Genomic DNA, 26,256 nt, shown 5'->3' on the forward strand with positions numbered 1-26,256 from the left:
ACAATCAAAGTGTTCTCTGTATGATCTCAGTAACGTTATGGAAATTTGAATTTCTGTCCTGTGATAGAGATGCTAAAAGAAGAGTTAGCTGGCAATGCTCTGCTTTAGTGCTGGGAAGACAGAAGGAATACAGCTACGTTGAAACACAAAACGAATTCTGGAGATGCTGTCAAATAAACCCAATACAAACCCCATGGGTGCCTGCGCTTGAACCGCACTGAATGTGAGGAATGGGCCCACAGTAAAACTGGCGGTGGCTCAAATATGTGTCATGTGAGCTGCAGCGCAGGAAGCCCGGTATCTTCGCCCTAGGAGGAACAGTGTTTTTCTCTTGTCACGTGTATTCAATAATGTGCTTCGTAACACCACATGAAGAGGGTAACTTGAGATGGGAGTAGGGTAAGCTGGCGTTGTGCTGCCCCTTTGGATGCAGTCTGCTAAGGCAACTGAAACCCTTCCTTGGGACTTTCTTGACAGAAAATCATTTGTCTTCAGCCTGCAGGAGCAGCTCTCTGTTGGTTGTCTGTCATGTACAAATGGGATGGAAGATGTTGATATCACACTTGTTTCCAAGTGAGTCCTAGGCCCGGCTTTCAGCTCAAGGTTGCAGCTCAGCAGTATGCTCTGTAACCTTTTAATGAGTTGCAGTGCTGCTGAATAATCACAGTTTAACAAATGGAAACTAAATGCATGCATAAAAGTGCACTTGTACTGAGGGAGATGAACTGTGTGTTTAATATTAAGCACCCAGTTCATTGCTTTATTAGTGTATTTAAATGTAAGGACCTCTATTATCCTTCTGCCATGAAAAAATGGCACCAAGAAAATGGCACAAAATGTAACGACACAAAAAAATGAACTAGTATCAATAAGATAAGTTTGTGTCTGCCAAAAGAGAGCTTGCATGCCTAAATCTTGGAGAACAGCCTCTCCTGCCAGCGTTCCAGCACTTCCTAGTGCTGGAAACACCTGGGTTTCCATTTTAACTTGCAGAGTTCCCCACAGTGAAGCTTAGGACCACTGGAGGCCTCTGCTAGCTGCAAACTGGTGCCTGCACTGCAATTCGGACCTGAGATGGAGGTTGTCTCACCTGTATCTGGGGCAGGAGGCTTAGGGGGCAGCTGGCTTCCTCTGACCCTGCTGACTGCCTGCTGGTTTATGTTTGACATGGAGAGCAGTGGGCAGGATGCAAAGTCTGGGAGCTGAGAAGGATGGACTAAATAGAGTCTGGGTTTACTGCACGGTCCTGCTGGCACACACAGCTCAGCTCTGACCATGGGGTGTAGCTACTTCTTCTGTTTTCTGGAATCTCGAAGGGGAAAGGGCTACATGGTGCACATCTGGCACCTTTTCTGCTAGTTAGCTGCTTCTTGGAACTTATCCCTGAGCAGCTGTAGTCAAACTCAGCATTTGTCTTTTGAACATAGCTCATATGCTAGCTTATGTCATTTGTGACATTCTCTACACCAATCCACAGCAATTGTTTTTTTTAGAGTTATTCTTCTCATATCCGTTTCTCCCAGGGAGTGCATTGGCATTGCCTATGAGATGATTAACTTTCAGTGCTATGTTCGTAGTAAAAGAGTTGTAGAGGCTTGGTGTTGAGATGTCTAACCTTAAGAGTTTGAGGTCTGGCCTTAGAGATGTGGCTTTAGAAGCTGATTGTTTGTCTTCCTTGGAGGCTCCACAATACGGAGTGTTTTGTACCAAGACAGAGAGCCCTTGTCTCCATTCCATCCTTTCTCCAACTCTGCCTACTCTTCCCAGCTGCTTCTTGGCCTGACTTCCAGCTACCCACATAGTAGCAGTAGCAAACCCTGTTATCTATTCTGAAACCTGGGGATAGGGGAATTGATCTGTTTCTGTATCCTCTTGTCCTTTAAATAGAGCCCCTGACTTGAGAAGCTGGAAGGTAATGGAAGTCTGTGCCAACAAAAACCACCACCAAATTAAGAAAGCCTGTATTCAAGTAGCAAGAAAGAAGACACGACTTAGTTAAGGTTGTTTTATATCTGACTGTCTGGGAGAAGTCATTCTCTGCTACAATGCATGTCCACTTTTTCCAACTGTATCTGCTGGTCTAATGCGTGATACTATGAAAATTTCTCTAAGGTTTGGTTCCTAATGCTCGGTGTCTAAAATCAAATAGTACTTGTTCCTTGTTTGTTGCCTTGTTTCTTTATAATGAATGACTGATGATCAGGCCTTCAAACATGATCACTCCCAGGGCTGCATTTGACCACAGTTCTCATTTAGTTTGCAAGCATGCATACTGAACTGAAGGCTACTTGCTGCAGGTGGTTTTGGTGGCAGATGTGCTTGACTCTTTGTGGTACTACACAAAGTTTGTTGTGATGTGAAAATCTGGAATTATCCCTGGAATTATCAAGCACCTTGAGCTGCCCGAACACGTGAAAGAAGCCTTTTTCCCTGTTTGAAGCAGATCTCGGCAGAGGGCGTTTGTGAGGTGTGTGTGGAGTTCCTCATTCCTATATGGACTGATTTTGCACCTCTACATTTGGGAATTACTGATGAACCAGAATTTCCTCCCACGTTTCTAAGGTGCTGCAGTCCCTGCCCTGTGGTGTTGCACCTCCAGATACACTCCATCTGCGCTGGCTGGTTTCAACCCGTGCACAGTTTCTTTCCCACTAAGGAGGCTTACCTGTGGGTTCACTCCTTTGCTCTTGTGCTAAGTGCTGTGTCACAGCTGCACGATGACATTGTCTCTAGACTGTAATCTGGAATAACATCCAAAGAGTTGGGTGGATTCTTTTGTTTGAAAAGAGAATGATTAACGAGTATGTAGGGATCTGAATTCCAGCTGTTTTATGTCAGGGTCTATAGATATTTTCCCTCTCCCTTTCGCCTCTGCAGGAAATTATAATTCATGCTGTTTGAGTATATTCCCTTGTCTTTACACAGACCTCCGCTGAATGACACTAAAAGCATAATCCAACTTTCTGTTTCCTTTGAGCTGAAGACACTCAACAGTCTCCAAAGCTTATTTCCTCGCTGTTCAGCGTTCTGAAAATATAGAGAAGATAAAATCAAGTAACGATAAAAAGCAGGAACATAAACCCCTACTGAATATGTTCCTAATTCCTCTACCTTACGAATTCCATCGTTTGGACTAAAGGACAGGTAAAAATTGTTAGGATAGAAGAAATTCTCCTGGAGGGTAGCAGTAGGAGTGGTGGTCATTTGTGACAAAGAGCAAGGGGTCTCACCTCTTTCCACACAAACTGCAAGAAGTTTTGCCAATAGAAGCTTTTGAAGCGTTCTTCTGTTGGTATTCATGCAAAAAGACTCAAATTCTTGATGTGTCAAGTGAATCAATATTGAAGACCTATTGACTTTAAGCTATTCTCCCAATGAGAATCATATTGATTTTTCACATATAAACGAATTTTCAAATAAATTAGTCAAAGGACCATACTCTGAGGTCAACATGTTAAAGAAAAGTGTTAAATCCAACCAAGGGGAACCAAAAAAAACGTGTTTTGGCTGGTTTGCAGAAACCTGCGTAGCGGTGGTCTTAGAAAAGCTTGTGTACGCTTAGCAAGGCAGAGGGTACCAGCAATTGTGACAAATATCCAAGCTGACAGTAAGGCTGCCTTGGAGGGAGTGTAGGTGAATTTAACACCGTCTGGAGGAAACTTGATCAGTAACAAGAATCACTTCAGGGGGGCTCTGTGACGATTCCTATCAGTTGCCTAGTGGTAAAGGTGAAATCTCTAGCCTGATCATTTCTGAGGACGAGCACTGTCTGGGTTTTCTAATAAACCAATTAGCTTTGTATGAATCAGTAATTTACACAACTTTAACACATTTATATATTCAAGGAAGTGAGAAGGGTTGCAAAGATCAATCAATAGATACAGAGGGGTGTAACTTTTAAGAAGCAGTAATACTTTTTTGCTTGGTAATCTTAGTAAAATGTTATTTAAGATAAATAGCTGATGTGTTTTAAATTTATTTCCTCCTTTGAACAGCATGCCATGGACAGGCTGTGTTTTGCTTCTGGTATTTCAGTGGTCAAGCTCTTTCTCCCACGTGAGCAAGTCCTCCGTGCATTCATCTTCTTTCTCCATACACCTGTCATAAATGCGCAGGGTTTCAAGAGATCTGGTTTAATGATCTGAACAAGCAAGTTCACTGCAAGCTCACACATCCTCCCTATTGAGAAGAGGAAGGGAACGAATCAGTCTACAGAAAATGTTACTGACAAATGCCGATATTTGTCTGCCTTAGCTCTTTATCTTGAAAGCTGCAGTCTAGCAGGTCTGCTGCTCTTTCTGCATATTTGCACTGCTGCCTACGTCTGCGGCTCCTGCTGCAAACAGATGGAGCTGTTTGGAAAGCCTCTGCATGTGCAGACACTGGGAAGCAAAAGATACCCCCTCTCTGAAAAGCCAGAAACACCAGGGACAAACGCTACGCTTCGAGGAGGCAAACACCGTTTATTCTCCACCGTGTTACACCCTTCCCGTAGTAAGTCATGGGTAAAAGACATCGCCTGTGCCGTTTCCGTAGTCGAGAGCGATGTGAAACGCAGCTTCGCGAACCGAACCCTAAAACTTTCACGGCAGCTGACGCCTCTGCGCAGGGTCTGTTCAGCACCCACAGCTGGGCGACAGGAATGAAACCCCTTCGGCCCCGCGGCCCTCGCTCCCCGCCACCCTCTGCCTCTCCGACCGCGGCGGTCTCGCACGGGTGAGAAGCTGGAAGACGGATTTCCCCGGGCGCCGATCCCGCCTGCCCGCCCGACGTGGCGGACGGCTCCCCGGTCTGCCGGGCGGCGCCCCTCGGGGGCCGCTTGCCGAGGGCGGCGGCGGGGAGAGCGGCCCCCCCCCAGCCGTCCCCTTGGGACCCCGCGCTCCCCCGCGTCCCCCCTCCGCGCAGGATCCGCCTCAGCGCCCCCGGGCTGAGGCGAGGGCACGAGCGCTGGCGGGCGGGGAGGCGGGGCGGGGCGGCTCCTCCCCGCGCCAGGTATAAACCGGGGCTGCGGGACCGGCAGCGCCCGGCTCCGGCTCCTCCCGCAGCCGCGGCCCGAGCAGCACCGGCGCCGCTGGACAGCGCCGGCGGCCCCGCGGCCTCGGCTCCCGCGGGGTGGGGGGGGCGGCGGCAGCACCAGCAGCAGCAGCAGCAGCGGCCCCGGGGGCCCCGGGGGCGCGGGCGGCTGTCCCGGTGGCGGCTCCCCCCTACCCCGCGGCTCGGGGTCTCGGCCTCCCGCCCCCCGGCACAGGGCTTCCTCTGCGGTTCTCGGGGGAGAAAACCCGGCAGAGACAAAAAGAGGGGTGGGGGAGGAAGGGGAAAAAGTTGGTTGACTTGCAGAGCGGTGAAGCTTCCCAGTGTTTGCCACCGCACTGGTGACCTCCGGTCTGCCCGAAGCCGGAGGATGGAGGCAGAGGTGCACCCCGAGCTGGCGGCGGTGCCCCTCGGGGGGAACGGGAGCGCCCGGCTGGTGCCAGACACAGCCCTGCTGCCCCCGGCGCGGGGCACGGCTGTGTTCGTCATCCGCTGCGTGATCCCGTCACTTTACCTGCTCATCATCACCGTGGGCTTGCTGGGCAACGTCACCCTCATGAAGATCTTCATCTCCAACAGCGCCATGAGGAGCGTGCCCAACATCTTCATCTCCAGCCTCGCTGCCGGCGATCTGCTGCTGCTGGTGACCTGCGTGCCCGTGGACGCCTCCCGGTATTTCTCCGAGGAGTGGCTCTTTGGGGAGGTGGGCTGCAAACTCATCCCTGCCATCCAACTCACTTCTGTTGGCGTCTCCGTCTTCACCCTCACTGCCCTCAGCGCTGACAGGTAGGAACGCTGGGCTGCCCCGTCTCAGCTCGCTGCACCTTGGGCTAAGGCTAGGTGCAGCTGGCGTGAAAGGGGAAGCACCCCTCACATCAGGGATCCCTCGTTTACTGTCCCCTCGTTTCAGTTTGTGAGGTGCCCGTACTTCTCCTTGCCTAACTGACTGGTGGCAAGTCTGGTTGCTACTAACTTAAGTTAAAGGGTTTCTGGAGATAGGTACACCTGGGCCTCCAACTTCCAGGGTGACAACTGGGTTTAGTCCTGTCTTCTGCACCTCTGGGATGGTCCCATAACAGCCCATGTTATTCATCTTATTTATTAGAGGAAGGTTTTAGACTCTAGATAGAATCCGTGACAAACCACAGTGATATGTCAGCAGGCAGTGAGCAGCTTAAACCGAGTCAAGCACAGAGTTATTTTTAATGGATTTGTTTCTTTCTGCTGAGAAAGTGTGTGTATGTGTCCTACTAGAAGAGCAGGTTACCAGAGGTGACTACCAGAACTAGTTCAGCCTCTGGGAATTCGGAGGCACCAAACCGTTCTGTTGTAATTCTCAATCTTAAACTTCTGTTTCAAACTGTTCATTCTGGCCTCTTCTGAACTTATAGAAATAAAAAAAGAGAATACCCCAAAACAAACTAGAAAGTAACACTGCTGTCTCTAGTACTTGTCAAATTAGGCAGAAACAAAGAGCTGGACCCCAAGCTTTTCCTTCCAATTAATATAAATGGATACTTAGGGGATTTACAGCAACTGGGTGGCTGTCGGACTGTGCTTCAGGCTCTGAAAGACAAAATCTTGCTGTGTAATTGGCAACCTTAAATTAAATGAAATTATCTTTCTTCCTGTATCTGCTTTTTTTTTTTTTTTCGGGCAGAAATGCAAAGGTTGAACTCCTCCTACATGGGAAACAACCTGATTTCTTTTGTTGGATGTTAAGCTGAACAAATGCATTACATTGATGCATGATGTAAAAGCTTGAGTTTAGTAATGTATCTTCACACTTCATACTTACAATAACATTTCTTTAAAACTTTTAATCATTTTTCTAAGGAGTATAACTGTAATTTAGTTATTTTTTTAACCAGTTCAGTAAATCATTTGATTCCACCTAAGAGTAGTGACCATCAGTTTCAGTGGTGTTGGAATCAGGACCTAAAATACTTGTGTATAAAGACTTTGTAATAAGTAAAAATGGATTATATTTTTGAAGACTAGATTGAAAAAATCACTTTAAAGTGAACTCCTGTAACTCCGTGATTAAAAGTGAACATCTGTAACTCCCTGATTACCTCACTTAAAAAGGATGTATAAAACTGTCCTCGGAGAGCCAAGCAAACCTTGCAGTTTTCCTTCTGCTCTGTTTCCACTGTTTAAAAGTAAAATTGTGGTGTCTTACTGGAAAAGGGAAGAAGCTGTTTGCAGAGGAGATCATATCTCCAGTGAAATATAATGTGAGGGAATGCTGGTAGTTTAATTTTTAAGGATTAATTCATTCACTTTTTATGTAGCTTTGGAGCATTCACTGTTTGTTTTTTCCATATAATTTTATATCATTTTATATCAGTAAAGATTCAAGAAGTAATAATGCTGAATCTGTCTACACTGAATACATTTAGAATTACACAGCCTAGAAAACAGCTACAGATGGTGTTCTGTGACCGTGTAAGCTTATAAGAAATATGTTCCTCCAGCATTCTGGAGTCTGCAGTATATACAAATATCAGAAATGATTATACTAAGAATTTAACAACTCTTTTTCTTTACCCTCTGTAGTTATATTTTCAGTTACTGAGAACAAAACCCATTTCTTTTTCAGTCAGAAGAGCAGCTATTGACTTCAGAGACCAGTGTCTTATCTCCTAGGGGCCCAAGTCATGTCTGAGTGAAGCTGGCTGTACTCTTGGTGGAGTCTGGGTTGGACTCAGCTCTACTTTTTTAATGACATTTATGTTGAACTAAAGGGGAGGCACTGGTGTGGAGAGGTTTGTCACGCTCATTTGTAGCCAGATGCAAACGTCTGTCATCTTGACTAGATTCGGTTACGGGGAAACTATTATGGGTAATTATGCCAGTGAGGAAGCAGTGATATCCCTAAAAAGGGTCCCTTTATAATCCAGTACATCTTTGGTCTGGTGTACAATGTCTTCTCAGTGACCCCTTCTTTCACATACAATGCTCAAAGTATGTTTTGGTAGATGATCATTAGAGACTTTCCTGCTTTTTACTCCCTGTTACCACAGGACTGTATAGAACTCCAGACACTGATTAAACTAAGGAACAGACTTATAAATATTTAGAGTTCTTTACAGTGTGCCTGCATGAATTAGGATAAGGGAGGTTGTCTTTGTTTCCACAGCGTAATTAGGACTTATTGTTTATGTGGAAATTCTGCATGACAAATTGCATGTATATGGTACATTTAACAACAACTGCTACAGAAACAATAAACTGAACAATTGTTACTTAAAAACTGAAGTTATAAGGAAGAAAAAGTAGTATTCATTGCATATATATATTTTCTAAAGTTGCTTTGTTTCATGTGGCTTCTTGTCACAGAAGTCCCTCTCAGCATTGCTAGTGCTTTCAGTGTGACAAATGTGCACCTGCTGTCTGGAAGCTTCATTATCTAGCACTGAAATTATTTGCGTGTTTTTTTTTTTTTTTTTTTTTTTTTTTTGTGTACACACATGACATGTAATTTATAAGGGTGCTTCCCAGACTTCCCTAGAGCACACCTGCAGATTGAAATTGGCGTCACGCAGCAGATCTGCCTGAGGTTGCCCATCCCCACCCCGGGAAGAGGAGCTGGTCCCATCAAACAGCCCTTCCCACCCTTCAGCACCTGTGGGTCTGGCTGCCAGGGGTGTGTGGTGGTCCCCTGCCGCAGCCCCACGCTTTTCGGGGCAGAGGTGGGTGGCAGGTCAGCGGCAGTGGCGGGGATGGTGGCAGTGGAGATGGTGCCGTGGTGGCACTGGTGGTGCAGTGTTGGCGTGAGAGGAGGGTGCCATCTCCCTCTCCTCTAGGGTGCAGAAGGCAGCACAGGAGCAGCGCTGCTGAGTCAGCCTTCCCCTCACTGCCATGCAGGAGAGATGTGGGGACAGCACCACTGCCCCTCATGGCCACGGTCTCTGCTGATTTTTCTCTATGGCGGAAAAACCAGACTACCTCTAGAAATCTTAATATTTCTCTGGTTTAAAGAAACAAGAAATAAATAGGGTGGATTACAGAAAGAGAAAATCTAATAATTGCGGTGGATGACAAATGAAAAAAGGGAGGGGTCTGAGGGACAAAAACATACAAAACAACAAAAAAAATAGGCAAGTAAGGGGGCCATAGGGCAGAACACCCCCAATAGCACTCAGCACACCCTGAAAGTGCCTGCAGAGCTGGTGTGTGATGGCTAGGGGTGCACTTCCTAGAGGCGTGGCGGGACAAGGAATTAAAAATGGGTCCTCTGTCAAGCTTGCTTCTCCGGGGGCCGTGGACTGCAGTTTTGACCAGGGCTAATGGATGTTGATGAGAAAGTCCCGGGACTTGGTGTAGTTTTGATTAAGAGGGGTAAAAATTAAGAGATGAGAGGAGAAGTGTTGCCAGAGGGACTGCAGCATGGCACACATGAAGAAAAGGCATGCCAGCATCTTCTCACTGCAAAATGGACAGAAGCCAGGGATAAACCTGACTTGAACTGTTCCATGAACTTGTTTACTGCTCCAGGGAATGTTTTTCCAATTTATGTCCATGGTGGGCCGTGCAGTCAGCTCAGAATGCAGACTGGGCCCGTGGGGCTCCTCATCCTCTTCCCAAGGTGAGAGATCTTGCTGTTTTGTGCCTGGGAAAGAATGTGGGGTAAGGAAGTGGAGCACAAGCATGGAAAGGTGTTTCCAAGATGCTTTTCAGAGCTAGAAGTCTGGATGATGCATAAACCTTGGTATGGAGAGGTGGCTGGAAAAGCTCAGGGGGCAGTGGATTAAGAACGAGTGCTACAGTGTGTACCTCTGGCCATCACTGCATTATTGTGAATGCTGATGAAAAGCAATTGTACCCACAAAATGCCACAAGACCTAGGGTTGATAGACTTTGAAGGAATAAATGGCAGCCCCTTAAAAAAGCTTTAGATTTTTCCCACATAGTTGTTCCTTTTCTCTTTGGCTGTCATTTATGCCTCATTTTTATGTGATCTGTAAAAACAGGGTTAAATTTAATACTGCTACTTTTTCTAGACTGAATTTTCTTTCTAATGAAGGGTCTAGATTTGTTAGCGCAAATTCAGTCTTGCTGCACTCTAGTGAGGACAGTGAAGCTGAACAGTGCAGCAACTCGCCCTGCAGCAATTGAAATAGCATTCTCTTTGTATTCTTCCTAAAAAGTATGACAGAAAGACACCTTTGATGAGACAAATACTTGATTAGCCAGGTAACAGAGTTTTCGTTAGTGCCATGACTCCTTTTCTATATCTTAATAACAAAGGAGTTTGATAATTGAAATTCATGCTTAAATAACTAAATACAGTGTCTGACTGAGATGCTTAAAATGTATTTTGTGGATTCGCATAGCTAAACTATTAGATCCTTTTTTATTTGTTTGTTTTACTTATTTGCTTTACATTTGGAAGATTAAAATCTGTATTTTTAAAAGTGTAAAAGACTCAAAAATGTTTTGTACAAGTTTAGTATCTATGTGCTGACTTCTGACTACAACTAATAACAAAACTATTCTGGCTTAGTTTGCATGTCTACTGTCTCCTACTTTTTGGGGGACTCAGGAAATGTTTTGAAGATATTCAGAAGTGTGAAAAGGTTCCCTAGTAAGTACTTCAGGATTTTTCATTAGTAAAATCACCCTTACTAAAAATTTCTTTTTCCTCATCTTCAGAATTTATTTAAAGTTTTTTCTTTTGTTACGTCAGGTGCTGCTTCAGGCTGAAAAATAGTGATGGGAAACCACTAAAATCCTCATTTCTTATTACGTGTAGTGAAGCAGGTGAAGCAGGAAAGTGGGACTGATTTCTTTTTGAGGTCTGATAGCTGATGTTCAGGGACTGAAGAGCCTTTACAAGGAAAGTATTATTAAATGTTCTCTTGAAAATTACTTATAATTAAAGAAAGAATAAAGAAAAAATAATCAAAGGTAAAATGAAAGATTATCTGTAGAACAGAAAAACAATGCCTTGACTGAATATAGTAGATGGGAAAAGAAAATTATATGGAACCAGTAGAACGATGGAATCTGAAAGTATGTATCTTAGATATCCTAACACTTGAGGTAAATGTGTTGAATCAATGACTTCTGGAAGCACATTAAAAGCAATGATGGTCCAGATGTTTCTCTCACCGTAGGCTGTAGCAGTATGGTTGTAATTATGCAATAGCAGGCAAAGCAAAAGAAATTTAAGAGAGGTTGGGCAAGCTTTGTCTCTCACATTTTTTTCAGCTCGCCTGTTAGTTTCTATGTGCAAACTTGACTCACAAAATAAAGCTTGCCAGAATGCCTTTGATGAAACTCTGACATATTTTGTCAAACAGTGAAGCCTGTACTCACTTGTCCCTACCCCAAAATATTCTTGTTCATTTGTATCCATTCCATAAAAAATATGACAGAAAATATTCCAGAAGGAAAAAAAGGGATGGCAAAAACCCCCATACAACAAAGTAGAAGGAATTTTATGTCTCTAGTAGATTAAGGAATTACCTATTTTAAGTTAAATTTGCTAAAGTCAGGCAGTTCAGCTGTTGGAGAAGTTCCTCTTGTGACCATCTTTACAGAGTTGAAAATGATTTCTCAGCAAATAATATTTTGCTCCCAAGTTAGGCAAATTTTTCTCAAGCTTCATAGACAGGCACACCTATTAAGCTCCTGGTTTTCTGTATGTGTTCTGTGTATGCTCTTCAACTCACGTGGAAATGGCTCAGTCCTTAGGATGGCGAAGTGAGACGTGGCTTTGGTGTTTATCACTGGGCAGTGCAATGCCTGTGTTATGCTGGCAGCAGCCAACTTTTCTTTCATTAATGCAAATGCCAGTGTCAGATAGCCTTTTGTTGGCTGCAGCCTAAACCCTGAGAAACTGTTCCAAAACCATTCCTCCTATTTCCTGTTTCTTTGGTCGGTTCAGTAAAAACCAGTGCCTTTGGCAGACAAAATAGCTGCTAAACAGCAGATCCAGCTGAATGCTTACCAAGTAGGCCTGAAGGTAAATCTTCATAATTTTATTTTATTTGTTTGCATCTTCCCATAACATGAATCCAAAATCCAGAATTCCAAATTAGCATTGGAATGAGGTAAATGCTCCAGAAAGGCAGTAAAGCCAAGAGAATACACATGCTAACCTGCATTGTACTTCACAGTGGTAAGTGCTATATCCAGGGATTTGTATGATGCAGCCTGCTAAGAATAAGGTTCCCTCCTCACTGATAAAATGTTAATAGTGAGCCACTGTCTCGCAGACCTGGACAATGACTCCCGGACACCCTGGCTGAATGAATGCTCCATTTTGTTCTTGGAGAAGCAGGTACCAGAGCTGCCTTCGCCACAGCTGTTTTGTGAAGGCTAATGAATTCACTGTGCTCCAGCCGTTATTTAAACACAGCTTTGAGATCAAGATCCTCAGCTTTGCTGTGCTTATTTTCAGAATCCTAATGAAGCTTAGATGCAGACTGAGTAGGTCTGGTCAAGAGAGCTCCTTGTGTGCACAGCAGGGGAAATAGAGCTGCTTGCATGATTTAAAAGTCAAGAAACAAGGGACACAGTTGGCCAGTATAGGCCAGCCATTGCATGAGGCTTCTGGGTGATGTTCTTGGGATGAGGTACCTGCAAGTGTGTGGTTTTTGCTATTCACTTATGTTCATATGCACTTATATATGTGTGTATGTATTTATATATAAATATATATATATGCACAAAACCATATGTAACGGTGCCAAAATATAGAATTGAGCACTGGAAGTGAACCACTCATCAAACTCTTATTACGGCAGTTCATGGTGTGGTTTTGACCTGGGCCAATCAATATTCTCCTGAACAATTTCTAGACATGATTCAGGATTAAACGCCAGCCAAGGGGCCATTACCAGCAGAAGTGTGAACTATCTATTTTGTTTGGATGTGGTGGTCTCATATTGAGACATTAAAGAGTTTAATGGGATGGTCATGGGTGTCCAGCCAATGCCACCTGGCCTCTGGGCCAAAGAATAGGCTCTGGCACTGTTTAGTTTGCTAATATAGGTGTAGTATAAGTTTTTGTCAGAATTGGCTCCTTCATTATTATATTTATTTATTTTTATTGTGATGGCATGTAGGAAACTAGTTGATAAATTAAGGTCCTTGACCTGAAGTGTTTTTAAGTAGAGACAATGGAAGATACAGAAACAAAAGGGCAAGGAAATATTGAAGTGATTCATCTTAGAATGGCAGGCTGTAATCGTAGTCCAGTGGCTGCTGAAGTATTGTCTAGTGGTTTTGTTTTTTCTTTTTAGTTTGTTTTTGAAGGTCATCACAACAAAGTACTCTAGAAAAAGAGGTAGCACTGCGATGGAGAGATAGCTTAGGGCTAATCATGGAGCAGCTTCTGTTGAAGTCAAGTGTGTGGGAGGGGAATAGAATTGTGGACTGAGCAGAGACAGGAGTAGAGTGTTCCATTCTAATTGGGAGCTGAGAAATACCTTTACAAAGGCCTTTGAAAACAAAGATGGGGAGTAGATAAGCTGTACTGGAATGTAGAAGGTAGCAACATGTTATAACTCTGGAGGAAGAGGGTATTCTTTTTTTCATAATTTTTTTGGGTTATGTAGAAGGGAAGAGATTGCTTTATAATGAAAAGATGCTATACAAACAAAATTAATATATGCGGAATGTGCAAGTTTATGCTTGTGTCTGATGGCAGAAACCACAGTTCCAAAGAAAGGAAACTTATTATAAAAGTATTTCCTGAGTTGGGGTGCCTTTGTCAGCAGTGATAATGATAGAGGATGTAGGAAGACAGAATTTACATGAAGGCTTTTAATTAAAACCAAATGCATATTTATAATTATTTCCTGAACCTCATGGCAACCTATAATTTTCTTTTTTCACCAGTGAAGGGAAAGATGTATTTTGCTTACTAATTTGACTAAATAATTTACACCTTTCCTCTGATTTACCCGTGTTTTATTGATAGAAAATATGCACTTTGTAATTTGAATGGTTGGTGGTATATTTAAGCCTTTCACTGGTTTTATACAAAGGAAGAGGCTGGGTGTTCATTTTGGGAACACTTCTAACTTCACTCAGTTTACATGTGATTTTATCTGTAACCTGTCTCTTTCTACTTTGTATCTTTTCAGAGATAAAAACAAGATGACAGATTTTGTAAAGCATTTTGTAAAGCATTTAGTGCCTTTTCCTTCCTTTTGACACCAAGTACTGTGCAGGGCTGAGTCCTAGGAAGAAGCGTGCCATTTTGCAGTCAGCTGAATTAGCAAGTACAATTTTGATAGAATTGAAGTAGAATTTTTTTGGGCTGAACCCCTCTGTTGCTGGGAAAAAGGGCACTCTGCTCCAATGCCTTCCAACTTGGAGTCAGTTGTAGCTCAAGGGACGACATACTAGTTACTGAAACAGCAATATATGCCACATTTTCTTCTAATGTCAAGGCTTCCAAAAAGGTTTCCTGTTTAGATATTAACCAGACCAAATGCTGATAAAACAATTAATTGTGCACTGTCACTGTACTGGGGGACAGGACTGTGGTCAAAATAGTTGCAAAGGGAAAAGGGAGGGAAAAAAACATGATTTTCATCCAATGTCCTTCACCCCCACAAAGTCCTCAAACTACCTCTTCCCCAGCAACGTAAAGTTTTAAAGAAATGTTACGATGTAAGGGCCTGATGTCACCTCAGCTGAATGAAATGAAATCTAAGGTCTGTCTTTATGTAATGAAATCAAGGCAGACAGCAATAGGAAGCAAATTATTGAATAGTAAGGTCAAAGTTTGTGCTGGGGAGCGTTCATGCTTTGTGCAGAAGCTTCTGTCCTTCCCATGGCAGTGTAAAGGATTTCTTTACATCTTGATGTCCAGGGAGTTTCTCACTGTGTGTTAGAAGAAATGGTAAACTTAAATTAACAGACACAGTTTGTGGAGTTAAAATTTCTAGTCTGTAATAAGAGTGAAGACAGAGTAAAAATCCTCTCCCTGAATTCAGAGGGGATATGAACATAAATAGCCATTATTTTTAATTGTTTAGTGATGAAAGAATTGATCACAGTCCTGAGAAAGAGGACTCCAAGGCATATTTTGACTCAAATATTCTCTGAAGAAAACATTTGCTAGGGTATCAAGACAGTGCTCTCCTCCAGACATTTAATGCCATAGCCGTTTCCAGCAAACTCACAACTTGCTGCACGGGGCTATAGCTTTTAATCGCAATTCCTCAAACATCTGCTCAAGGCTTTGAGGGGTTATGGCATACCTGTCAGGACCTGAAAATCAGCTGTAAAGGGTGTTTTGGATCACAGCTTCATTTCTCAGCATTCCCTTCAGCACCTATTTTCTATTTAGTCATCACCTAACCCTGGGTATTTATTTAGACACCTCTTCATACCCATACATATTTATATTTGTATATGCATTTATATGTATCTACATGCAAAAGGTAAGGAGTTTTATCACCAAGCAGAAACATCTAAGTTATAGTTCTTCTCACTCTAAGCCCATTGTGTAGCTAACAGAAAAAGAAGAATCTCAGAGAGTGATTTAATGCACCTAAAACCTGATTCACCCTTTGAAAGTACATCTCCACTGACTAGAAAGACCTTAACAGGAATCGATTTATGTACCTGGACTGTAAATCTCTCCTGACTCCCTCCTAATTGTTAAACTTTTCTTTTAGATGTTAAAGAATAATAATTTTTCCATTTCTCCAAACTTCTGAAATTTAAAAAAAAAACCCTCACCCATCCCAAATCAAAACAAAGCTGGAAGTAAAAAATTGAAGGAAAAGAAAAAGAACACCAGATAAAGGAACCTTCCAAATTACCACAGCTTAGACAGACTGAAATGTTGCGTTCAATGTTCAGCTTTTAATAAAAACATTAAAACATAATTTACATACCTTTTTGAAAATAAATGTTTTAAAAATAAATTAAAAATCTAAGCGAAACATTAAGGTATCCTTGAAACATTTTTCTCAAAGTATATTTGGCCTTCTAAATCTGACCTTTTCTTGTAGTAAGTGTCACTTTGTATCACCTTCTGCAACGATTTTTTTTTAATAAAATAATTCTTGACCAGAGTCTGCTTCCCTTCATTTATTTGGCTTTGCTGTGGTGTGCTATTTCCATTCTCCGCAAGACTTCCTGTTTTCATTATAATGGTTATGAAATTATCAAGTCTTCAAAGGCTTATATGTAATCGTATATGCTGAGACAGTTTCCCAAAATGTGGTATAGAGCCGCAGCCTCCAATTATTTATGTGGGAATGTTTACTTTCTTTAAAAGTTTAATACCTCTGCACAGGCTGTTGGGAGTCATTCCTGCCAGACTTCATGAAGATGCACATATTCCAGGCATTACAACCAGGACAGTATATCTGTGTGCAGAAAGGTGCTGGGGTGGAAAGGCAAGAGCTGCCACAGCAGCCACTGTTGCTGGTCTGGCAGGAGGTGGTTAATGCTGACTATTGCCCTGCGCTCCTGGGGGACCAGTGGAGTGGTGGAGTCGGAGGGTGGGAAGGCAGTGGTGGCAGGCGGGTGGGAGGGAGGGGGTCCTGGGCTGTGGGAGTCAAGGAAGGAAGCAAGCTCTGGTGTGCGTGTGCTGGTAGGAGAGCGAGGTAGAAGTATGGAGGTAGGATGTGCTTTAAGGGATTTGCTGGGGGGATTTGGAGAAAGAAAAAGTAGAGCCATGGCTGCTTCTGTGCTTTCACCAGGCTGGCACGGAACAGGCACCTACAGCTGCAGGCTGTATCCAGGGCTCATGTTGCCACCTCTGATGGGTATATGTACAGATGAAGCTAGAGATTTAGAGACTGAAAACTTAAAAAAGATTACAAACCCCTTGACATTTCAAGAACAAGGTACTACATTACTTTAATCAAAGGTTATGAAGTGACCTTAGACATCACATGTTGAATTTGAAAAGATACCTTTTAATTTACGTCTGCATTTTGGTCAATTTCAGGTACAAAGCAATTGTAAATCCCATGGACATCCAGACCTCCAGCGCAGTGCTGTGGAGCTGTGTTAAAGCCATTGCCATCTGGGTCGTCTCCATGCTCCTAGCCGTTCCTGAAGCAGTGTTCTCCGAACTGGCCCACATCAATGACACGGATAATGCCACTTTCACAGCATGCATACCGTACCCTATGACGGATGACATGCACCCAAAGATCCATTCAGTGCTGATTTTCCTTGTGTATTTCCTTATCCCTCTTGCCATCATTAGTATCTACTACTATCACATTGCAAAGAGTTTAATAAGAAGTGCTCACAACATCCCTGGAGAATACAGTGAGCACTCCAAAAGACAGGTGAGCAATTTGCTTTTTACATCCCGATGAAAGATTTGTGTGCTGTATAGACCTGTAAATAAAAATACAGGAACTACAATATCCAAATTGTTGGATATCTCAGAGGATTAGTTCAATTTCCACATGCATGAACTAAGCTGAGGATTATCTGAAAAATCTCCTTGTTTTCACAATTCCTCATTATTAAGCCCTGTATGTAAATGAATATGAGCAAGGAAAAATATAAATTCAGTACCATCAATACATATTCCTAACAAGAAATGGGATTGGAATATATGTTTCTATGTGTTGTTACTGTAACCGTTACTTGTATTCTTACTGAGGAACAATGTTTTTGTAGGTAATGCTAGTGGCTTCACCTGTCTCTGCAGGCAGCCATTTTGGGAAGAAATCTTACATGAACTTTACGAGAATTCTCCCTGTTTATTTGTGCTTGGAAATGAAAAAACTGACATAGGCAGGGAAAATTTTTCTTAGGGGATGTGAGGTTCTTCTCAGACCAAAGAGTGCTGAAAATGTAAACACAGAGAATGAACTGATTCTTTTTTGGCTTTCCCAGTAGATCTTTCTTGGATACAATCCTGAACTCGCACTTTTCTAATACCTTTCTGTTATAGATGCTACAAAACTTTTGGTATAGGTTCTGTATACCTTTGAGACAAAGCATTTGAAAATGCTGTACAAAGCCATCATCCCTGTAAGACACAGGAAGCAATAAGATAGCTACAGGCTGTTCATTAGCAGGAACACTTATATATACAGACAACAGCTAGTGCAGTGAAAGTACCTCAACAACTTCACAAAAGTGATAGAGAAAAAGACTTCTGCCCCTTAAAACAATTCAGAAGGGTTTTCTCTGCCAATATTTTAGAAAATACCTTTATATTCACTGGAATCTCTTTTCATATATAACATGCACATATTCTTTTAAAAAGAAAGACCGCATTCCCCCGTGTCCTTTTATGCTCAGCATTTCATTTTTACTCTAGTCTATTTCTTGTCAAAAATGCATACATATTAGCACTTCATGTATTATTTTATTTTCATGTGAAATAAAATATAGAGAGCCTTTTGGCTGAACCCTCAGGATGGAAATAATATTTAATTTATATCATATTTCTGAACCCACATGTATTTTCAAAGTAAGAACATATTTTTTCATTCTACTTAGTTTTTTTCTTTTTAGTAATCTATGAGGCTCAGAAGAATGGAAAATTCCAGTGTATTTACATATCTCCCAGCAAGAGGAAGTAAATTCAGACTATGGCTATCAACTCATGTTTCTTTAGGCCATAGCATACAAGTAGAATATTCACCTCTGTACCTTGTAGTCTGCATTTGCAATCTGAGTGCAAATCCTACCAAACTGGAATGGTAGAGTTTCCCCATCTTTTGTGAATTCCCTACTGGTTTTGGTTTAGATGGAGCCAAGAAAATTACTAACAGATTTATTTCACAGATTTTGAAACTGTGTTAGAATAAATTCCCTTGAATTTTTCATGTTAAAATTGACAGAAAATTGAGCAAAGCCAGAAAACTTTCCTGCCTCTGCAAAACTTTGGTACCTGACATGCATAATATATCTTTTGGGAGCAATATGTCAAAAGTTTCTGCCTCCCTTTTGGTGCCTTCTACCTAACCAGTTTCCCTCCCTGTCTGAGTCTGGAACCGCTGTGTACTCATTTCTTGTCAACTTATCAGCCACTCCGAATATCTACATTGTAATCCAATTATACTTTAGCACTGCAATTAAAGTACATTTCTTTTATGTCGTTGTTGAAAATTAACTGAACCTTTCACCTTACCCTGGAATTAAGGTGTTTCAGACTTTGCAATGCAGTTTTGGTGGTCTGCCTAGGAGGGAGGTGCAAGCTGAGGCATTTCAGGCAAAATAACGGGATGTAAGTACCATTGTACAGCTAACATTCTAGCAATGTCTCCACAGTTCAAAACCAATGGTCTCAAAATAGCTTTCTAACTAAAGCTAACTTTCAAGCCAAGCACTGAGATCTCATCAGAAAAGGTTATGTTTCATGGCATCCTTTGGTGCATGCTTTCAGGCTAAAAGCCATTGTTTACTTGGGTCATGAACCACTCTCGCTGCGTATATCATATAGAAAGAGCAACCTTCTGTAACTGCAAACAGGATCTTTTACTGAAAGTAAACTGAAAGTAGGAAAGGAAAGTAAATGAGGTAGATAGATAGATAGAAAAAGTAATTTAGCCCCTGAAGGAAGCATTTTTACTGGCTTTACTGATGATAGTTGTTAAAGCTAATATGAAGCAAAATGCTACATATTTTAATTAAGTCTGTTATGTGGAATAGTTCATTGTTGTTCATTTGGGTTCTCTTCATCTTTTTAGATGGAAACTCGGAAACGTCTGGCAAAAATTGTTCTAGTTTTTGTTGGCTTCTTTGCTATCTGCTGGTTTCCTAACCACTTGCTATACATGTACCGGTCTTTTAATTACAATGAGATTGATCCATCGACAGCACATATGGTGGTTACCTTAGTGGCCCGAGTGCTAAGCTTCTGCAACTCTTGTGTCAACCCATTTGCACTGTATTTTCTCAGTGAGAGTTTTAGAAGACATTTCAACAACCAGCTTCGCTGCAGGAGGAAAGCTCAGCAAGAGAGATCTGCCAGCTACTTGCACAACTCTTCTGCCATTCAAATGACTTCCCTGAAAAGCAATACCAGGAACACAGTGACTAGCATGACCCAACTGAATGGGCACAACTCGAAACAAGAAATGTCATTATGATTTTATAAGGTGTGATTTTTGACTGTGGAACAGATTTGAAATTTTTCTTTGAGGTTTGTAACTAACTTTTGGGTCTCATATGCTTAGACCATCTGAGTCTTCAGAACAGAGGATCTGTTAAAAGTGTGGCGAATCTGAGGTTATTTCACACCTACTCTTACTTTTAGATAGAAGTGAAGAGTACATTTTACTGAGGAAAAAACCTGACTGGCTTAATATTGTACTTTAAAGGAGATGCTAATATATGCTTAACATATAAGAGAGCAAAATAATGATGTGAATATTAGTGTAGCTGATCTGACATTGCTTTATAAAGTATAGATTTTCTGATCTGAAAAATATGCATTTTTAACTGAATGTTGATCCAGGCTTATGTCTTAATCTAATAGATTTTGCATGATTTTAGCTGTGCTGTGCGTACAAGCATTGTTCATTAAGATTGGTAGGCATTTTTTGAACCAATCAAGGAGCCATTGCAATGCATAGTTCCTAGTTTCAGACAAAAAAAATGTTCACGTATTGAGTGCCAGATCTTCACCTTATTTAAATCTGCCTTGTTTTTTCACTTTGGCAGACACACAGATGAGAATTTATTCTTTGGGGATTCTGTTTGCTGTTGAGGTCAGAAGTTTGTCTGCTAAAATTATGTTCTTTTTGTGATTAATATCTCAAAAGAAAAATGTGTGCAACATGCAGGTTTTCTACAACTTCATGTCTGAAAGTTCATTTCTCTAATTTGTTAAGTCGGCAACATCATTGGTTTAGAGTGTCGGCGTGCTTTATATTTGCTAATACTACTGATCTTGCTGATATCAGTACACAGCTAAGAAGGATGCTAAGTGTAATGGGATAACTGAACACTCAAAGAAGTAAAGATCTGAGTGGCTTTTTCTGAGAGGATCTGTGGCAAGGCTTCCTACAGCTCAGGGCAATCTCAGAGTGCAGAACCCAGAATACTACCAGACAAAACCAAACTGAATGATGCCCTGCAGGAACACACCTAGCATACTCTGACCACTAATGATCATCCAGCCCTCCAGCCCATGGAAGCAGACAAGCTCTAGTCTGAAATAACCCCCAAGTGATGAAACATGGGTAGCTGGCATTGGTTGCTCAGTACCAACTGTTTGCTGTGTAGATCTGCTCCACTTGCACACAGTGTTTACCAGTCTAAACAAAGTCTAAGTACTGTTGAAAATTTCAGCTTTAAAAGACACTTTTTCTTTTCCTGAAGTCTCTTGTGCATAACTAGTTAATGCACTTCCGAAAATCCTGCCTGGGCTTCCTAAAAGAAGGATTTTCGGATGTGTTTTGTAAGTCATCCCAGTGCCATGGACAGTGCAAAGGTCTTTGTCAGTATTCCCAGGAAGATATTTTCAAGGCACATGCTCAGTGCAGATCTGGGATTAAAACAGCAGGGAATGGTGGGTGAGGCTGTAGTTAACAATTACCACCCTGTCCAGAATAAATTTGCTAGGAGGGATTGCTGCACTCTCTTTAGATTCACATTCGTCTGCTGGGGATACCTTATGCAAGGCTTGCAAAGCTGCCCTTCAGACCACAGGAAAGCAAGCAGCTCAGCTTTAAAACACATCTTTTCTTTTTGACTCTTTTATTTGCTTTATTTTTTTTTCTTTTTAAAAGTAAGTTTACATGTCAACACAGGTAGTCCAATACACACAATGACTGAAATTGCTGCTGCAAAAATTCATGTAAAGCTACCCGTACAAAAGTTTCTGATCTGTCTCAGGGCTGCACCAGCTCTTGCTGAAGGAGCTGATGGAGTAGAAGCTGATTCCCCCTGCATACAGCCTCATGCTGTCACACTAATAACTGTTCCCTAAGCCAGATGAGAGGTTAGCTAGGGCAGGGTCTGTTCTGGGTCTGAGCTCCAGAGAGGAGATGCTCATAATGTCCTTAGGAAAAGGCGCAGTAGTGGCAGACAATGGCACCTTGTGGAAGTCGTTTTTTATGGCGAGTTAATGAACCAAATGTAATTTTAAATAGATTTTTCTTTCAAATTGGGTGGAACTGCTCCAGCATAGATCTGTCTCTGTCATGATGCTGTAGCCTGTGCTTCTGCAGTGACTTCTCTAAGGTGAACGGTAGAAAGTACACTAGAAATTTAGATTGGATTTCAGATTTAGTTGCTAGTCTTGCAATTTCAAAAGCTGAAGTGCTAATACAGTGTAGCAGCTTATAGTTCCTTTTGTCATTATTAATGCTCTTGCTGTTAATTTAGTTCTGTTTGTAACTGTGCAACCAGCTCAGTTACAGAAGTTCAACATTTCTTTCCCAATTCCTGTACCTTCAGGGCTAGTTATTCTGCCCCAGATTTTAAAGTAACAAGAAGTTACATTGTTGTAATCTGTACATGATTTTATCTAATTAATTACCTGAAAAAATCCCCAGTTGTTAGCACTCAACAGAAAAAGCAACAGATAGGAGATCTGAACGTCAGCCAGCATGGACTACCTGGTGAGACCTATAGTATTTAATGTAGTTACAGCTGTGTGCAGCATTCAAGTGACAACATTTATGAAGTTCAGTGTGGACCAGCTCCATACTGCCTGCCTAGCCAACTGCAATGGCCCTGTGGCTTCAGTGGCTCCTTGGAAGACTTAATACAAAGGAGCAGGTTGGCATGATCTTGTAAATTGATATGTAATAGTTTAGGAAGTTGCCATCCCTAACATTGCCTCATCCTCCTTTTTCTCCATTTCACCTCTTCTTCTCTCTCTCTGTGCCTTAATTCTGTGTGAGCCCACACCTTCTCAGAACTCCTCTTTAAATTTATGCCACTAATTCTTACTGGATGCCAGCCAGAGTTTTGGATTCCTCTGCTCTGATCAGTCTTGAATTATTTTTACTCCTGGGTATTTTACACCCACAAAACAAAAGCTTAAAGTCTTCATTTCTCGATTCTCAATGGTGGTCATTGACTGTGATCAAGTTTCCCTTTTATGTCTGCATTTGTTTTTTCTTGTTCCCTGCTTCTCATTTTGTTTCACAATCTCTCTACACAGCGTAACATTTCATAGGACTTCTAAATCCATTGTGTTTTTTATTTCCCGAAGGCATTTGTCTGATGTGGCCATTACCAGATGATACAGGTACCCTACTGGAAAAATAATAATCTAATTTATAGTAGATTTGATGCTTGTTTTTGATTTATACTCTTCACTCAGTGTCTTAAATGGCTCTGTGTGGTACGGACAGCATCAGTCTGCCTTCTGGCAGAACTGCAAGCTACAGCCTGTTCTTTTTTGTTGTGCAGCGAAGGTGTTCCCACATAGACTATGACTCCTTCTTGTTGGTAAATTGGCACAATTTTGCTTTATTATTTTCTAGGCCTAATACTCAAAGCTTGTATTAGGTAAGTAACCTAAATTGTATATGCCTCCTCTCAAATTCTTGTCGCATGATGTGAGGGAATTAGTTAATCTGTCCAGAGCTTTACAAAGGCCTATTGCTAACCCAATATGCACATTTTGGAAGTGTCTGTTACTATTCTTTAGTACACTTTGTATACTAGTAAAGATGTACGTATGATGCTATTTCCAGACAGCACTGCTTGCTAACAAGTAAAAAAAGGATTGTAGAATGCATTAGATGAAGTATTTTTTTCGAACTCTGTAAAGAAACAAAGGCAATCTGTAAAAGAGATCATGTCAACTTTTCAGAACTACATTGAGATCTGTGTAAAAATGGTTATTAAAATACCATTTGATTCTTTTTTCTTTTGTGAAAAATTTCTTATTTCAGAAACATCTGTTCTCTTTCTCTCCTGAATTTAGAGTTCATTTCTTTCGTTAGTATTTTTGCAGCGATTGAGAGAACTACCATCCCTTCTCACAGTCTCTGAACAATGAGAGAACAGAGGTAATTACTGCTTCCTTTGTGTAAGACTTTTTTTTCCTAGACTAGAACTAGCACAAAATATGTCTGATAGCATCTTGTCACCCCACCCTTCCTGTAATAGAAACACTATGATGCTGAATCCTGAAGTGTCAGTGTGGCTGAATTCTCAGCAGACCTGAGGTATCCATCTCATTTGACCTTACACTGTGAAGCAATAATTGTCTTCCACAAAGCCCCTTTGGTTACAATATAGAACAATGTCTTTGCTTTTCACAACACACCTGCCCCATAGATATTTTTCTTAATTTAGTCAGAACAGGTTCACAGGGGCTTGTTTAGCCTAAAGAAGAGAAGGCTGCGAGGAGACCTTATAAATGCCTACAAATATCTTAAGGCTGGGTGTCAGGAGGATGGGGCCAGACTCTTGTCAGTGGCACCCAGTGACAGGATAAGGGGCAACGGGCACAAACTGAAGCATAGGAAGTTCCATCTGAACATGAAGAAGAACTTCTTCCCTCTGAGGGTGACGGAGCACTGGAACAGGCTGCCCAGGGAGGTTGTGGAGTCTCCTTCTCTGGAGATATTCAAGCCCCGCCTGGACAAGATCCTGTGCAGCCTCCTGTAGGTGACTCTGCTTCAGCAAGGGGGTTGGACTAGATGACCCCCAGAGGTCCCTTCCAACCCCGACCATTCTGTGATTCTGTGAATATAAGCACAGGAAGAATCAATTTGGGAGTCGGAAAGAAAAACCCTTTCTCATAATTTAAGCAGATTCACATTAAGTTGAAGATTTGCAGTGTTGATTTCCAGTAGCATTTCTTTCTTCACTTATTTCTAAAATAAGATTATGTTGCACAATAGTCAGCCTTTAAATGAAATCACAACTGAACCTTGCAAAATCACTGGACGCCTTTGAAAATCCATCTGCATGCTTGTAGTACTTGTAAGAATCACAGAACTCTATATGGATGCTTGGTGTTACCTACTACTGGCTTCTTCCTTCTTTCTGATACCATGATGAGTTTTCTCATTCTCCTGCCTGCATAAGGCTAGAGGGGCCCCATCCTCTGTGCCAGAAGGGGGTGTGGGAGGAGGAAGAATGAGAACAAGAATAGCAAACAGATATGTCTTCAAATGCTCTTTGGTGGCTCAGAGGTTGCTAGCATGACTGTGTTTTGGCAAACACAGCCTGAAAACATAAAAGTTTTAGTAAGGTATGGGTCCCTTGGGAGCTGGATGAGAAAGACATCTGAAAACGTGAGTGCTATAGTTCAAGAGCTGCAGCTTCCCAAGGAAGTTTTATATTTCAAGCTATAGAAATATACAACAGAGGTAGAACCAAGTACAATTCGTAAGTACATTCAGACACTTCTGGGATTGTCCCTGGTCCGGTGGAGGGAAGGGGGTAGTCTTGCTGAAGAACTTGACTCCGCGCTTTACATTACTCCATGTTTTGCAGCCACTAAACTGGCAGGTCGGCACCAAAAGTATGTTGCTTAGCCAGATCTGCTTTTGATTTCTCATTTTAGACAGTTGTCTAATTCAGTTTTGAGAAGTTGCCTTAATTTCTGATTGTTTCTGACTTCTTTCTGACTCCCAATACTACTGCTATCTTACTGAATAGCAACAATGTAAAAGAATTGTTTGCTTCTAACAAAAATCCATTAATAACTTTAATGACCTAAGTCAACAGGAAAATGACAATATACTGGAGATGAACATGTTCATTTTTCTTTTAGAGGGTATAGTTGAGGATTGTCAGTATATAAGGCAAATTAAAGAAGTTTGGATTTTGTATTACAACATGATACAGTTAATGAATTCCTACAGCATTAATTCTCAACAGAAAAGGTATAATACATGGCCATGCTTAACTAATCTGGTGAACTGTTTTTAATCTATCAGGAGAGGGATTTTGTTACTTCATTCTTTAAACAAGGGGAGTGAATCAGAAGCTCTGTGTCGTTACTGGTCCATTGCACTAACCGATTCACCTTGTAGTGCATGTTTGAATCAGAAAAGACACTTCTATCAAGTGAAGACAAGAAGATATTATGGCTGTCTCTCTCACAAGAGGGATGGTACCATACCATAGCTGTTTGCTGCTGCATAAACCTGTCTGTATTACTGTTGCCCAGGGCCTGCAGACTGCGTTTCCCATGCATCTCCAGCAGTCTATCTACAGCAGACCCACTGTATGGAGGTGGGCTGCAGCTTTCTGCCTTAGCTTCCGTAAAGCTGGAGGGTCCCATCTACATGGCATCTGAGATGAGACATTAGCAATTTTGCAAGACATTGCTCTAGAGAAGACAGCCCC

The 26,256-nt window shown here is 41.8% G+C and overlaps 1 protein-coding gene across 1 annotated transcript; it reads left to right on the forward strand.

The window, feature by feature from the left end:
• The first annotated feature begins 5,192 nt into the window (after positions 1 to 5,192).
• NMBR (neuromedin B receptor) lies at positions 5,193 to 23,738 on the forward strand. Its single transcript, XM_009942980.2, has 3 exons — positions 5,193 to 5,817; positions 16,964 to 17,312; positions 19,677 to 23,738. Exons 1-3 carry the CDS (start codon positions 5,402 to 5,404, stop codon positions 20,076 to 20,078), a joined length of 1,167 nt encoding a protein of 388 aa, XP_009941282.2. The 5' UTR covers positions 5,193 to 5,401; the 3' UTR covers positions 20,079 to 23,738.
• The last annotated feature ends 2,518 nt before the right edge of the window (positions 23,739 to 26,256 follow it).

This window comes from Opisthocomus hoazin, chromosome 2 (assembly GCF_030867145.1).
Source record: "Opisthocomus hoazin isolate bOpiHoa1 chromosome 2, bOpiHoa1.hap1, whole genome shotgun sequence".
Taxonomy (NCBI): Eukaryota; Metazoa; Chordata; class Aves; order Opisthocomiformes; family Opisthocomidae; genus Opisthocomus; species Opisthocomus hoazin.